The sequence below is a fragment of the Manis pentadactyla genome, chromosome 3 (assembly GCF_030020395.1).
Source record: "Manis pentadactyla isolate mManPen7 chromosome 3, mManPen7.hap1, whole genome shotgun sequence".
Classification (NCBI taxonomy): Eukaryota; Metazoa; Chordata; class Mammalia; order Pholidota; family Manidae; genus Manis; species Manis pentadactyla.
In genome coordinates, this window is record NC_080021.1 from 76131615 (window position 1) to 76144706 (window position 13092).

Genomic DNA, 13092 nt, shown 5'->3' on the forward strand with positions numbered 1-13092 from the left:
GGAAAAATTTCCCCAAATGATATCTACTTCTCTAGATTAAAACTATTTTTTTCTTAAATGTTTTTAGTAGCTACAACTGTCCTGGAAAAATTTCTGTACTCGTTTCCACTGTGCTTTAAGGACGAATTAAAAAGTAAATACTAAATAATACAGATTGAGTGATAAACTTTTATTTTGTTTTGGGGTCTCCCGGCCCTCCGTTTTCGCCTATCCAAGGCAATTCCTCTCTCCGCTCCTCGATTCCCTTTCTTCCCTTTCGGAATAACCTGCAGTGAAGATGCAAATCGAAAAGGGTAAGGAAGTCTAGGACCTGCGCACAGGGGTCCCCAGAGCGGAGGTTGGGTGCCTGGCGGGTTGTGGAAGGTGAGCGCGGGAGGCCGAGCGGGAGCCGCTGGTGGAGACCGACGCCCAGCCGCCCAGCCGCCCAGCGGTTAGGGCCAGGGGGTATCGTTTCGGCCCGGTAGCCCCAGGCTTTCTCCTGCTGTCCACCCCCCACCCTCATCCTCGCCCTCACCCCGACGCGGGGGCCGCCGAGCGAAGGGGGCGGATCCTCTCGTGCCAGACACGCCCCGCCGGGTTTATAAGTCGCCTGCCGGGGCTCCCGGAGCCGCGGCTCCTCGCGCGCTCCCACCCGGTGCGGCAGCCCCAGACCTCAGGCTGGCCCGGCCCGCCCGCGCGCTGCCGCCCACACTGCCGACCGCCTCGCGCTCCCGCTCCCTCTGCGGGGCGCTTCGCCCCTGCTCACCGGCGGAGGTGCAGGCGCAGCCGGCGAGAGCGCCGAGCGGACCCGCGCCTTCCCATGGCTGACCTGAGCTTCATCGAAGATGCCGTCGCCTTCCCCGAGAAGGAGGAGGATGAGGATGAGGAGGAGGAGGGCGTGGAGTGGGGCTACGAGGAAGGTAACCGGCGCGCGTGCGGGGTCCGGGGCCCTGGGGCTGCGCGGCGCGGCGGGACAGCGCGCGCCCCCTTCCCACGTGGTCCCCTGCGCACCCCTCTCTCCCACGTGGGTCCGCGGGCTTTCCCGCGGCTCTGGCCTGCTCTGGGGCCGCAGGCGTTCGCAGGGGCGAGCCCGGCCTTCCTGCAGCGCCGCGGTTGGCACCTGCCGCCGTCCGCGGCGCGAGCTTTAAAGATGCAGCTCATAACAGTTCTGTCCCCGGAGGAGCCAAGAGCGGCGTTACACTTGACTCATCTCCTCGGGAACAGTGTTGGCAAACGAATAGGTTCTTGCTGGCTGTGAAGACCCAGAGGGAGAAAGTATTTCTGCCCCTGCTCTTTTCGTGAAGAATACTAACAATGCTCAACTTTGAAGTCCTCAATTTCAAGCCGAATTAGTGGCTTGGCTAGATGGGGGTTGACTTTTGGAAAAGTTTAGTTTCTTACAATTATCCCTGAGGATGTAGGGCTGTTGTTGACTACGTAAGTGGAAACAAATATAGAATCTATAAGTTTAATTATAAAAATATGGAAAGAATATAAATGTATGAACATATAGCTATTTGTATGCACATATGCACACCTCAAAATACTGTACTTAAATTTCTGATAAGAGGCATTTATTCACTAGCAGATTTATGGTTTTTGGCTCTCACCAAGCACGTTGAGAGTTACGGGAATTTCCCAGATACTGCACATAATTGAACCAATGAGCAGAGAAAGTTTTTTGTGGTATTATTTTGTTTTCTAATCACAGGTGAGCAAAATTTTTTAGTCATAAACTATTAGGTCTGTGTGGACAAATACTGATAGAATATTTTGTTAGTCCAGGATTTTGTATGTGGTATTTGATAATATTAGATGATGCAAAATACGAATGCAAAAATTCACATGCATTTGCCGTATTTCATCTGTGAAGAGACAGTAGTCATAACCTTCTTAATGTCAAGCATCATAAACAGGGTTGAAATTAGTTTTTACATGTTACATTTTACTGTAACTTATTATTATTATTATTTTTTAACCTGTTCTGCATTTGCTTCATTTTGTCCCTAGGCGTTGAGTGGGGCTTGGTGTTTCCTGATGCTAATGGGGAATACCAGTCTCCCATTAACTTAAACTCAAGAGAAGCTAGATATGACCCCTCACTGCTGGATGTACGCCTCTCCCCAAATTATGTGGTCTGCCGAGACTGTGAAGTCACCAACGACGGGCATACCATTCAGGTTATCCTGAAGTCAAAATCAGGTATTTTAGAAGATGCTTCTTTGTGTTCTTGTAAACTAGAAGTCATCCCAGCGCTGTTGAACCCCCATTTAGCTTGTATGACCTTAAAGGTAGAACTAACCTTCATTGTCAGGATACCTTTCTATGTTATAGAATACGTTGTTTGGAATTACTTTCTGAAACATTCTGGGAAGGCTAAAAGGAAGAGATTATGAGATGGCAGTTTGGTTGTTTTATGTTATATGATGTTACTGGAACAACCATACCCGGTCAGCTTATACTTTGTGGAATTTGAGGAAAGGTAAATGCAGGTGTATGAATCTGTATTGTGTGTAAATTGTTGATAAGGTGAAATCATTTAGGTAATTATAAATTTTACTGCTGTGTGAAACTAAAGATTAGGATTTATGGACATAATTTGGCATTCATGATAGACTTTTCAAAATAATTTTCTTCAGTATATCAGTATGACACAACTTTTAACTAATAGTGATCAAAACCCTCTAAACTCAGCAAAAGATTTAAAAGGCAAACAAAATTCTTGCTTTCACTTACGTATTTTTAAAGTCCTCTACGTTCCTCTGAACCTATTTGGGAGTGATCTGAAGTGTTTTGTGGAAAAGGTGTTGGATAAGTACCAAAGCTTAGCTAAATGTAGGGGAGGGGAAAGAATTTTTTAAAGTTAGCATTAATACCATGATTTTCATAGTGAATAATAACTGTATTTCCTTCTTGGGAAGAATGTAAGATTAGAGTATGTTGAAATACTAGGAGGTATTTAATAAACCAAGACCAACTGAACTCAGTTTAATTCCAAATTGGTAAATTTAGTATTTCAAACTGTCTTCTGGATTTAATATTAGGCAGGGCAGGTATTGATGTCCATCTATGGATTTTTAAATTCAGTGTGAATATTCTTGAGCTTTAGTTTAGAATCTATAGAGTCTTGTAATTTTCCTACTGTTCTGAGTTTAGTCAAAGTATGGGCATCACTCAAAACAGATTCTAGGTGTTAAGATGTATATATTCAAAGAGACAGTTTCAGATATCAATTTAAACTTAAATCAAATTTTTCTGGGGAGTTATCTTTGATGGGACATTGTTATTTTTAAAATACACATTTTTAAAATAAAAGTGTTGAATGATGACTATCCTGGCATATAAAAACTTTTTAAGTTCATACATGTGTATTGGTATTGTTGACATTCTTTGTACTTCTGGAAATAAACATTTATATATCTATAAAAGATGTTTAAACATTTTGTTAAATGAACATTTTGATGAACACTTCATGTTAAACATCATGGCGAGTGCATGTTGTTTGTATACAATCGATAAGACTCTTCTTGACAATTCACAGTTTAGTGAAAACACAGTCCTTTTAAGTATTAGTGTTAATATGGTATGGTAAGTGTTATAAAGTATTAAGAGAGCTCAGAGGAATGACTGAGTACAAATACTGTCAATTAAGACTGTGTGTGTCCATTCCTGCTCTAGGGTCAAATTTACTTGATCAAATTGCATTTAATGTTTTTTTTTTTCTGGTCACTTCTCAAACACTCACAACTTTCCTTGACCCCTTACTTCACCTCAAATGGAGACTGTTAAGCAATGTTTAGAATCCCTAACCACCAGTTGTGTTAGCTTTTGCTGTCCTTATGTTCTCCATCCCTAGCCCTGACCATGGAGAAGAGCTGTGTGTATTGCTGTCTAGGCCTAATTCAGATACACTTGCTTCCAGCCCCATCCTTCTGCCTCCTCAGAGGTCTTGCTCTTTGAGATGCTCTGTGTCCCTTCTGCCACTAAGATAATTTCTTCTTCATGTTTCTTCCCTTTCAGTATCTCTCCAAACTTAAAAAAAGGTAACAAAAACTGCTATGTCTGGACCCAGGTTTATTACTATTTTCTTTGTAGGATATTTGTTTCTCAAAGGGATAGTTTGCAAGTCCAGGATGCCCTGTCGTTCATTTATTGAATTCCAGTCTTGTCTTTATTGAAATAGAATATAAATATACTTTACGTAGTTGACTACTGCCTAATTCCTCTTTGCCTGTGGTTATACCTCCTCTCTCCCCACCTAAAACTTTTTGCCCTGATGACAACCACCTTGAACTCTCAGCTGTTTATCCTGCTGTCAGCTCCATATTTCTTTCTTTCCTTTTTTTAAATTGAAGTATAGTTGATACACAATTTTATATTGGTTTCAGGTGTACAGTGTAGTGATTCGACAGTTACACACATCATGAAATGCTCACCATCGTAAGTATAGCTACCATCTGTCACCACACAAAGATAACTATGATATTAGACTGTATTTCCTATGTTGTACTTTCATCACCATGACTTAATTATTTTATAATTGGAAGTTTGTACCTCTTTATTCCCTTCATCGTATTTTGCCCCTCCCTCTAGCCCCCTCCCCTATGGCATCCTCTCTGTTTCTTGATAAAACATGTTAATATTGCCTTGCTTTGATAATTTAAGATATTGGTGAACTCCCTAATCTGCAAGATGAGGCTCTTTCTCTGACTGCCCCCCCACATCATGGTTTTGCCCCCCTATTGCTCCTGTATACTTAAATTACAATTTTATTTAAATTAGCACTCATGTTTTTATTACGGTGATGTGTAACTGCAACTATATTTTTCTAGCTGAAACTGTATTTTGTTTCCTTTATTGAACAATGAGGGTTCTTGCCCTGGAGTTAATGTCTAATCATTTTTTGTTTATTCAGTTTTTATTCATTTTTCATCATTTCATTTCCTAATTCTCTGACCGATGGTAGATCTTCTCCCAGACATTCAGATGCATCAGGAAGCCCTTCCTTACACCCCTTTGAGGCCTCTCTTCCCTTCTGCTGGGGTCTGGATGGTGTGCTATCAAGGCCTGCCATGTAGCCATTGCATGCACCTCCCTGCACCATAAGAAAGTTCCTTTGCTTGTCTCCCATGTCTGGTACTGTGTTTTTGCACGCTGTGACATCCTCTTTTGAGGTTGTTCCCTCATCGCAGGGAGTTTCTGGGTTTATTCCCTCCTATGCTCATCTTCTAGTGATTTCCCAAGGAGAAGGGCATGTGTGAGTAAATGGACACCTTGTGTGTGTCTGTGCTGGTTACTGGGAGGGCCCCTTCAATCAGGGTAATGGTGTCTTTTATGTCTCAGAAATTTTTCTTATATTATTTCATGGATAAATTTTCCATTTTTCCTTTCATTCTTTCCTAACTTCTATTTTCTTTTTGTCTTTTTGTTCTACTTTCTGGTAGACTTCTTCAACTTAGTATCTTTCAGTCTTTCTATGAAACTTTTAATTTCTGTTCTTATATTTTTCATCTCTAAAATACTGTTCTTATTCTATGAATTTTTTCAGTTGTGAAGAAACAGCTTCTAATATTTTTTTCATGAATACGGATCTTCCTCCATTCTTCTCTCTAATGCTTTTTTCCCATTTTCTGTGTGTCTATTTATTCTAGGTTCCTTCTTCTATTTGTTTTGGTCTCTCTCTTTTATATTGGAAGTTCTTCTCAAATGGCTGGTGATCTTTGGCCCTTTGTCCATATTAAGGAATGGGCCTGAAAATCGGATTAGAAGCTCTGTGCGTGTGTGCAGGGAGTGAAGTCTGGTGGGCATCCCAGTACCCTGATTCAGTAAGGGCCTAGTGTTGCAGGAGCCTTTGCAGGTTTATCAGCTTCTCTGAGGGCAGGGGTGTGGTGCCTCATAGCTGGCTGTCCGCATTCTGGTTGTTGACCACAGACAAACAGGTGTAACCAGAGTGGTACCTTTGTTACAGTTGATGAACTGGAATGGACACATCAGTGTCACCCCAAGTGTGTAGTGTACGTTAGAGTTTGTTTCTGGTGGTGTGCATTCTGTGGATCTGGGCAAATATATAAAGACGTGGACCCACCATTACGGTATCACACAGAATAGTTTCCCTGCTGTAAAAATTCTCTGTGCTCCCCTTTTCATCCCTTCCTCTTCCCAACCCCTGACAATTACTGCTCTTTTTCTTCTCTCCATTGTTTTGCCTTTTTCAGAATATCATATAGTTGGAATCATACATTATGTAGCCTTTTCAGATTGGCTTCTTTCATTTATGCATATTACCCAATGCATTTAAGTTTTCTTGAATGCTGTCATTTTGCAAAAAAACTTATAGCATGAGAATTTTTTTCTTTTTTTTAATAGAAATTATAGCTCATACCACTCTACTGAAACCTTAGGCATCACAGAGGCTGTCAGAGTCCTGGGCTCCTTAATTTCTTTCTTTCTTTCTTTGATTTTTTTTTGCTTTGTTTATATTAAAAGATAATAAGTGCTGAAAAGACTTATAACAATTGTAGTTTAATTTAAATGCTTATACTTACTAAAGCTTTTAACATAATCCTTATGATAGAGTTACTCTATATAATCCCATGTGAAGATAGTACCTTGTTTTAAATTTGAGGCATGTCATGAGCATGAATCCTGTATTCTTAACCCTTGCTGAAATGTCCCAAACCCAGGTCACTGATAATCTTCTCATCCCATGAGCTAATGGCCACTTTAAAGTTCTTAGAATACTTTAATTTGCAGTGGCATTTTTGGAAACTCTCTCTTCCATTGGTCTTGTTATTTCACCTCTTGATGTTTCTTTTTAACTTTGCCTTCCCTGTCAGTTCTTCATTTTCCATTATCCTTAAATAATGGGATTTCTTATGGTTTCCAACTCGACCCTGTTTTCTTTTTGTGCTATGTGTGCCCCATAAGCAGTTCACCCATACAGTCTGTATGCTGTTTTGTTCAGCATCCTGTTATCCAGTAAGACCCCAAATACATTTAGGAAAGAGGCTGAAGTCACAGATTCACTGAGAGCATGCGCCCTTGGAGGGCTGCTAGTCAAGCCACCCATTTCAGACCCTCTGGCAAATGGCTGAACAGACTCAGCTTGAACAGCTCAGGAAAGGAAATTCATTTCTCACTGATGAAATCCATTTTACCTTTTAGTAATTCTGTAAAGTTGAAAGTTCTGTGAGCTCCCTCATTGCTTCTGTTTTGGGATTCTGGACTTACACAGTACTTTCACGTGGCATCCTTTAAAATACTGACTGCCATCACCATATCATGAGGTTGCCATTTTTCCTTTCAGACATACTTAGTTCCTTTAGCGTTCCTCATGATAACCCATCATTCACCAATATATGCTTCCTGGTTATTTGCTATAGGAATTGCAAACTTACTCGTCTCTGAGAGCCAAATATTATAAATGAGGGCAGCCAGCAGAGCAAAACTTGTAAATAGCGATTGCCCCAGTGCTTTATCTGCAGTGTCAGGAGGCAGTAGGGACTGGTGGGGACTGTGGGCAATCAGCAAACTGCAGAGAGCATGCCTGGTTTGCCAGATGTTCAACATATCAGGGGAAGCTAGAGATGTGGACCTGTGAGTCAAACACACAGAGTGACTGGTGTTATCTGGCCTGTAAGGTGCAGTTGGCAGTCTTTGTTTTACCTTATGAAGGTGTTACATGCTTTGCATGAGGTAAATATAAATGAACACCAAAGCCCTCAAGGTTGCCTACTTTATGGTAAGTTGTAGAAAGGTAGCTGTACAGGGAGAGATTATTTTTTTACTGAAATTATTAGGGGAAGATTTGGGAGGAAATAGCACTTGCAGTGATCATTGAAGGGTGAATAAATAGCGCTTCGACTGGGAAGATTGGGATGTGTGGGAAGAGAGGAGGCAAAAAAGATAGGATAGGAAAGGTCTGGAGATCATATGAGGAAAAACAAATCCTTAAGTGTATGTGGAAGAAAAGATTCATATTCATGTTAAATGAGGTTATTAGAAAATTTAGTGGAGAGGCCATGTTGGAGCCAATTCATGAGGGGTCTTGACCCCAAGTCTAAAACGTATAGCTCTTTTTTTTCCTGTATGATTAAGTCATAATCAGCATGTTGCTTTAGGAAAGGTAATCTGGCCACACTGAACAAGATGGTATTGGGAAGAGATTGGCAGCCACTTTGAAGATTTTGCAAGAGATTGAGTTAAGCTGCAGTTGTCTGGGCATGTCAGTGGAAAGGAAGGGATGACATGAGAGGTTTCTGAGATGTCATCTGTGGAATGTCAGTGATTGGTAATGTGGTATGAGGAAAGGAGGGAGTCGTCAGAGGGAGGGCTTGGGGTGGATCTGCTGTGACTGGACCAACTTTTGGATCCTGTTGCTGTTCTTCAGCCTCTGCTGTGAGCGTATTTCAAGGTGGCAGAGCCCTTCCTAGAGTGGAGTTGAGCCAAATAGTCACCTCCCAGGTATGACTTTACCAGGCTGTTGGTCCTGTTCGCTCCTTGAGCTTGGACAATTTTATTTTTTTTTAATTTTAATTTTTTCTTTTGGTCCCTTCTTGCATTCTCCTGTTGCCTTTTTTTTTTTTTTTTTTTTTGTGAGGGCATCTCTCATATTTATTGATTAAATGGTTTGTTAACAACAATAAAATTCTGTATAGGGGAGTCAATGCTCAATGCACAATCATTAATCCATCCCAAGCCTAATTTTCATCAGTCTCCAATCTTCTGAGGCATAACAAACAAGTTCTTACATGGGGAACAAATTCTTACATAGTGAATAAGTTCTTACATGGTGAACAGTACAAGGGCAGCCATCACAGAAACCTTCGGTTTTGCTCATGCATTATGAACTATAAACAGTCAGTTCAAATATGAATACTCATTTGATTTTTATACTTGATTTATATGTGGATACCACATTTCTCTCTTTATTATTATTATTTTTAATAAAATGCTGAAGTGGTAGGTAGATACAAGATAAAGGTAGAAAACATAGTTTAGTGTTGTAAGAGAGCAAATGTAGATGATCAGGTGTGTGCCTGTAGACTATGTGTTAATCCAGAGCTTGGACAATTTTATAAAGGCTGCCACATACACCATATAATTTCTCTGCTGAACACATGAATCACTGTACTGCAGGAATCTTAACATTTTGGTGTACATAGACAAGTTAAAATCGAACACACAGTGGTGTAAAGTGTGGTTTAAGTATAAAAATATGACTATAGATTTCTAGCCTGAGTGGTTTGACATTTAAGTTGTGAAAAAGTGTAAGCCTGGCCATACTCGTGCAATAGAATGTCATTCCATCTGATAACAAGCAGTGTGCTAAGGTTGTGACATTTTTAATGGGCTGTCAGTATGCAAGAGATTGCTCATCAGGACAGGTCATATGTGTCCTTCACTATCTTATTATAGAAACCTTAATTAGAAAATTTTACATCTGGGTCTTCTATAATTCTCAATATTAAATTTAGGCTAAGTTATTATGATTATGAGTCATACTTTTTTCCAAAAACGTGACAACTTTTTATAATGTTTCCTAGCAACCTTGCTGGTTTAAAGATGAAATTGTCAAAAAAATCTTAAAATTATTTTCATGTAAGAAGAGGCTCTGTGTTGTTTATTTATTTGAAATGTCAAGGTTGAATTCTTCATGACTGTATTTATTATTTACTAACTTTGGGGGATTTGAACTACCTGGACAGTTGCTGTAATCTGCTTCATTTTGCTTATGTAGACCCCACCTAACTGGCCTCCTCTCCATTCTTTTGATGTTATCTTTACCCTTAAGAGCTGATAATATTTATTCCTTAAAATAAAGTTGTAGATTAAAAGCTAAAGACAGTAAAAAACAGTCATTTTTGCTTTTGAGATTTTGAATGCTAAAAAAGAACTAGCATACTCTTTTGGGAATGTTATATGAATACATTTGGGATTCTTAAAAGCTAACCTGAGGTTATAAAATCTTTGAATCTATTGATAATGAACTATTCGGGCCTTTAGATCCTTGGGGGACATGTCAGGGACCATTAGTGTTGGTTTCCCTCCATGCTGGAGGTGTGGCTCCAGCATGCTCTGTCTCCTGGCCGCACTGGCTTTGCCTGGGCTCTGACAGCAGCTTTGTAGCTGGTTAGGGGTGCCCTTTGTGGTCCACTGTCTGTGCAGACATAAGGGTAATATCTTAAAGTGCAAAAGTTTAGTCCCCTGCTTAAAAGCTATCATGATTTCCCCCATGATAACCCCAGCCCCTAAGCATAGGCTGCAAGTCCTCCCCTGGTGTTTACAATGCTTTTGGCCATTGGTGACATCTAACCTTTTGGAACACACTCAGGCTTGTGCATATCAGCCTCTGCCCTCCGCTTGGAATGTACCTTCTCATTTCTTCTCTTAGTGAACTCTTCAATACTCTGCTAAGCTGTTGTCTCCTCTGGAAAGTCCTCCCTGATGTCTGATACCCTCTTGATTGTGGCTTGGTCCTTGCTGGGTCCCTCCGAGTGCCTGGTGTACTTTTCCTTGCTGCTCCTGGTGAAGCCTGTTTAAACTGTTAAGTTTAATTCCTTAAACACTGAGAATGCCTTGCCAGCACCGAAACTATCTTTCCTTGTATATACTCAGTGGTCAGGGTAGTGCTGGCATGAAGTCCACCTCAGTGTGCATGCTGAACTCACACAAAATGAAGGGGAATAAGCTGTGAAAGCTTTTGGACCATCTGGCAAATTTGTTTTAAGCAAAAGATATTGGAAGCTTACATAGATTTAGATGAATATGTGTGTATGTATATGTGTGTGTGTGTTTGTATAATGTCTTTATGGTATTCTCAAATTTTGCAGAAGCTTCCAAAAGGAGCTCTTTTATGTTTATAAGTATAATGGTCATGTCTGTTAAAGACCATTAAAGAAAATGGAGATGGGAGTGCGGCATCAGTTTATTTTATATTTGCCCAAGTTTGTTATTCTAAGGAAATGCAGCGTGTCATCGGTGTGAGTTTCATGTTGTTCCATTGTAATTTTAAGGAATGTAATGACAGCACAGCTAATAAACCTGCCATTTGGTGACAAAATATCACTTAGCAAAATTGAATAGTCATAAATACAGAAAAAGTGTACTCCTTTTGATATGACTAGTTTCCTTCTTAAAAAAAAAGCTGTAGAAAGGGAGAATAATGTCTTAAGAGGATGTTGCCAAATGGGTAAAACAGAGCTTCTATTTATTTTTATTTTATAAACACAATAATTCTTGAGGGATGAACAGGTAATACTGTACCTGGCACCTCATAAAACCTCGAGTTCAGTATTTTGTCATTTTTATGGTTTTGCACAGCCATGCAATTTTTGTGTGGTTTAACTTTGGATTTTCCATCTGCAGCAACAGTGAAAGGTACCCAGAGCCTGATTCCTGGCTGAAAGCTGCCTCTTTGTCACTTCTCCACGGGGACCAGGCCTGAGCAACATGCTTCCCTTCTTTGTGTTCAATGTCAACCTAATAGAATGTAAGACCCATATGGATCTTGTTTCATTATAATATTATTGGTCCCAGTGACTCCACAGCTAACAAACCTGCCATGTAGTCACCAAATATAACTCAGTGAAAGTCTGATCTTCATAAATGTCTGAATTTACATTTCATCCTAATAGAATGTAGGATCCACAAGCCAGGGAATTGTGTCTGTTTTGTCAAAATCAGTGTATCTTAAGACTTAATACAGTGCCTGGTACAATGTAGGTGATCAAAAACTATTTGTAGAAAGTATGAGTAAGTGGACCCCCAAGGGCCTGCTGTGTCTCTATGAAGACAGAGAGCTGTGTGGTTTAAATTTCCAGGGCATTTAGAATATCAGCTCTATCTCCAAGTTTTAAACTAAGGCTTCATCCCTGTTAAAGAAATACTGGACATTGATGATTTGTGGCGTGTATTTTGGAAGCAGGAGTCTCCTTTTGGTCCCCTGAAATCACTGTGAAGATCAGTTTCCTCCTTTTCTGTAAGAAAGTTCTGGGAGACTTTCTGTAACTGTTTCAGAAATGTGTACCTGATTAAGAGATTTTGGGAAAGATTTTTTAATCTTTCTTATTTCACATGCTCTTCATGTCACAATACCCTTCTTTGTTTATCCTTGGCAATGTGGAGCCAAGCCTCCTCCAAGAGAATTTTTGTCTTCTTTTAAAAGTAGGGTATTACAGAAGCCCCTGCCAGGAGCCCCTGGTCCAGTTGTAGCTGCCCACAGGGACGGGTGTTTGGGAGGTGGTATGCACAGTGCGTAGATGCTGGACATCTTTATTCCTTCCCCATTATTCCTGAGACAAGCTGGGACAGCCAAGGGAAAGGAATGAGTCTTGAGGGCATTCAGAGACTGTGGCACCCTGGTTGAAATAAAAACAGCTCACGCTCTTCAGTCCGCCACGCGGGAGGCTATTGCAGAGGCAGTGAGCATGCACCGCACTTCTGGATAATCTGTAAGTCTTGGTGACTGCATATTTGCATTCTTCAGGACCATTCTGGGAAGTAGGATGATGTGTAGTACAAAGAAGGGACCTCGATTTGGGAATCTAGGCTGCAAGTACGCTCTATGCTTTAGCTTGTGCTCCCGGATGCTGGAATTTGTGTTTCGCGTGGGGACACAGGTCAGAAGATGAGAGCTCCAGGCTCCTGGAGTGGCTGGCTGGGTGACCAGGGCAGGTCACACTTAGCCCCTCTCAGCCGCATTTTTCTCCGCTGCCTATGGGGATGATATCTCTGACCCCTCAGTTGTGTTGTGAAACTTAAAATAAGACCAAGCGTGAGGAAAACATTCAAGTCATCCCTGACAATGTTATCCTAAAGGCCTTTCTCTCTGGATGTGAAGTTTATGTCCTAAAACGCCTTTTGCTACTGATGCTTTTTCTTCGAGTTGGTGGAAAGCATAGGACCAGATTTATAGAGCACTTTACTTAGCAAGGACTTTATGGCATTCGTTTGTGCAGTAATCTCATCTCTCTATCTCTTTTCTGCCTGTGTTTTCCCTTTTGCTCTTTTTTCTAATTCATGGTCTGGCTGTATCACAAGTACCTTGTTGTAAGCAGCCTCAAGTTCGTTTTTGAACAAGTTATTAGATGAAGAAGAACTAACCAAGTAAGT

At 40.8% G+C, this 13092-nt stretch overlaps 1 protein-coding gene across 4 annotated transcripts in view; it reads left to right on the plus strand.

Annotated features, from left to right (window-relative positions):
* Positions 1–586: 586 nt before the first annotated feature.
* CA8 (carbonic anhydrase 8) overlaps positions 587–13092 on the plus strand; it is an 87650-nt gene continuing 75144 nt past the window's right edge. For 2 of the 4 annotated variants that reach the window (XM_036907549.2, XM_057498040.1), the window contains exons 1-2: positions 591–899; positions 1990–2181. In XM_036907549.2, coding sequence (XP_036763444.2) covers positions 800–899; positions 1990–2181 — 292 coding nt within the window. In that variant the 5' untranslated portion in view covers positions 591–799. Of the gene's footprint in view, positions 900–1989; positions 2182–13092 lie in introns of all 4 variants that reach the window. The other 2 variants (XM_057498041.1, XM_036907550.2) reach the window with 2 other exon arrangements.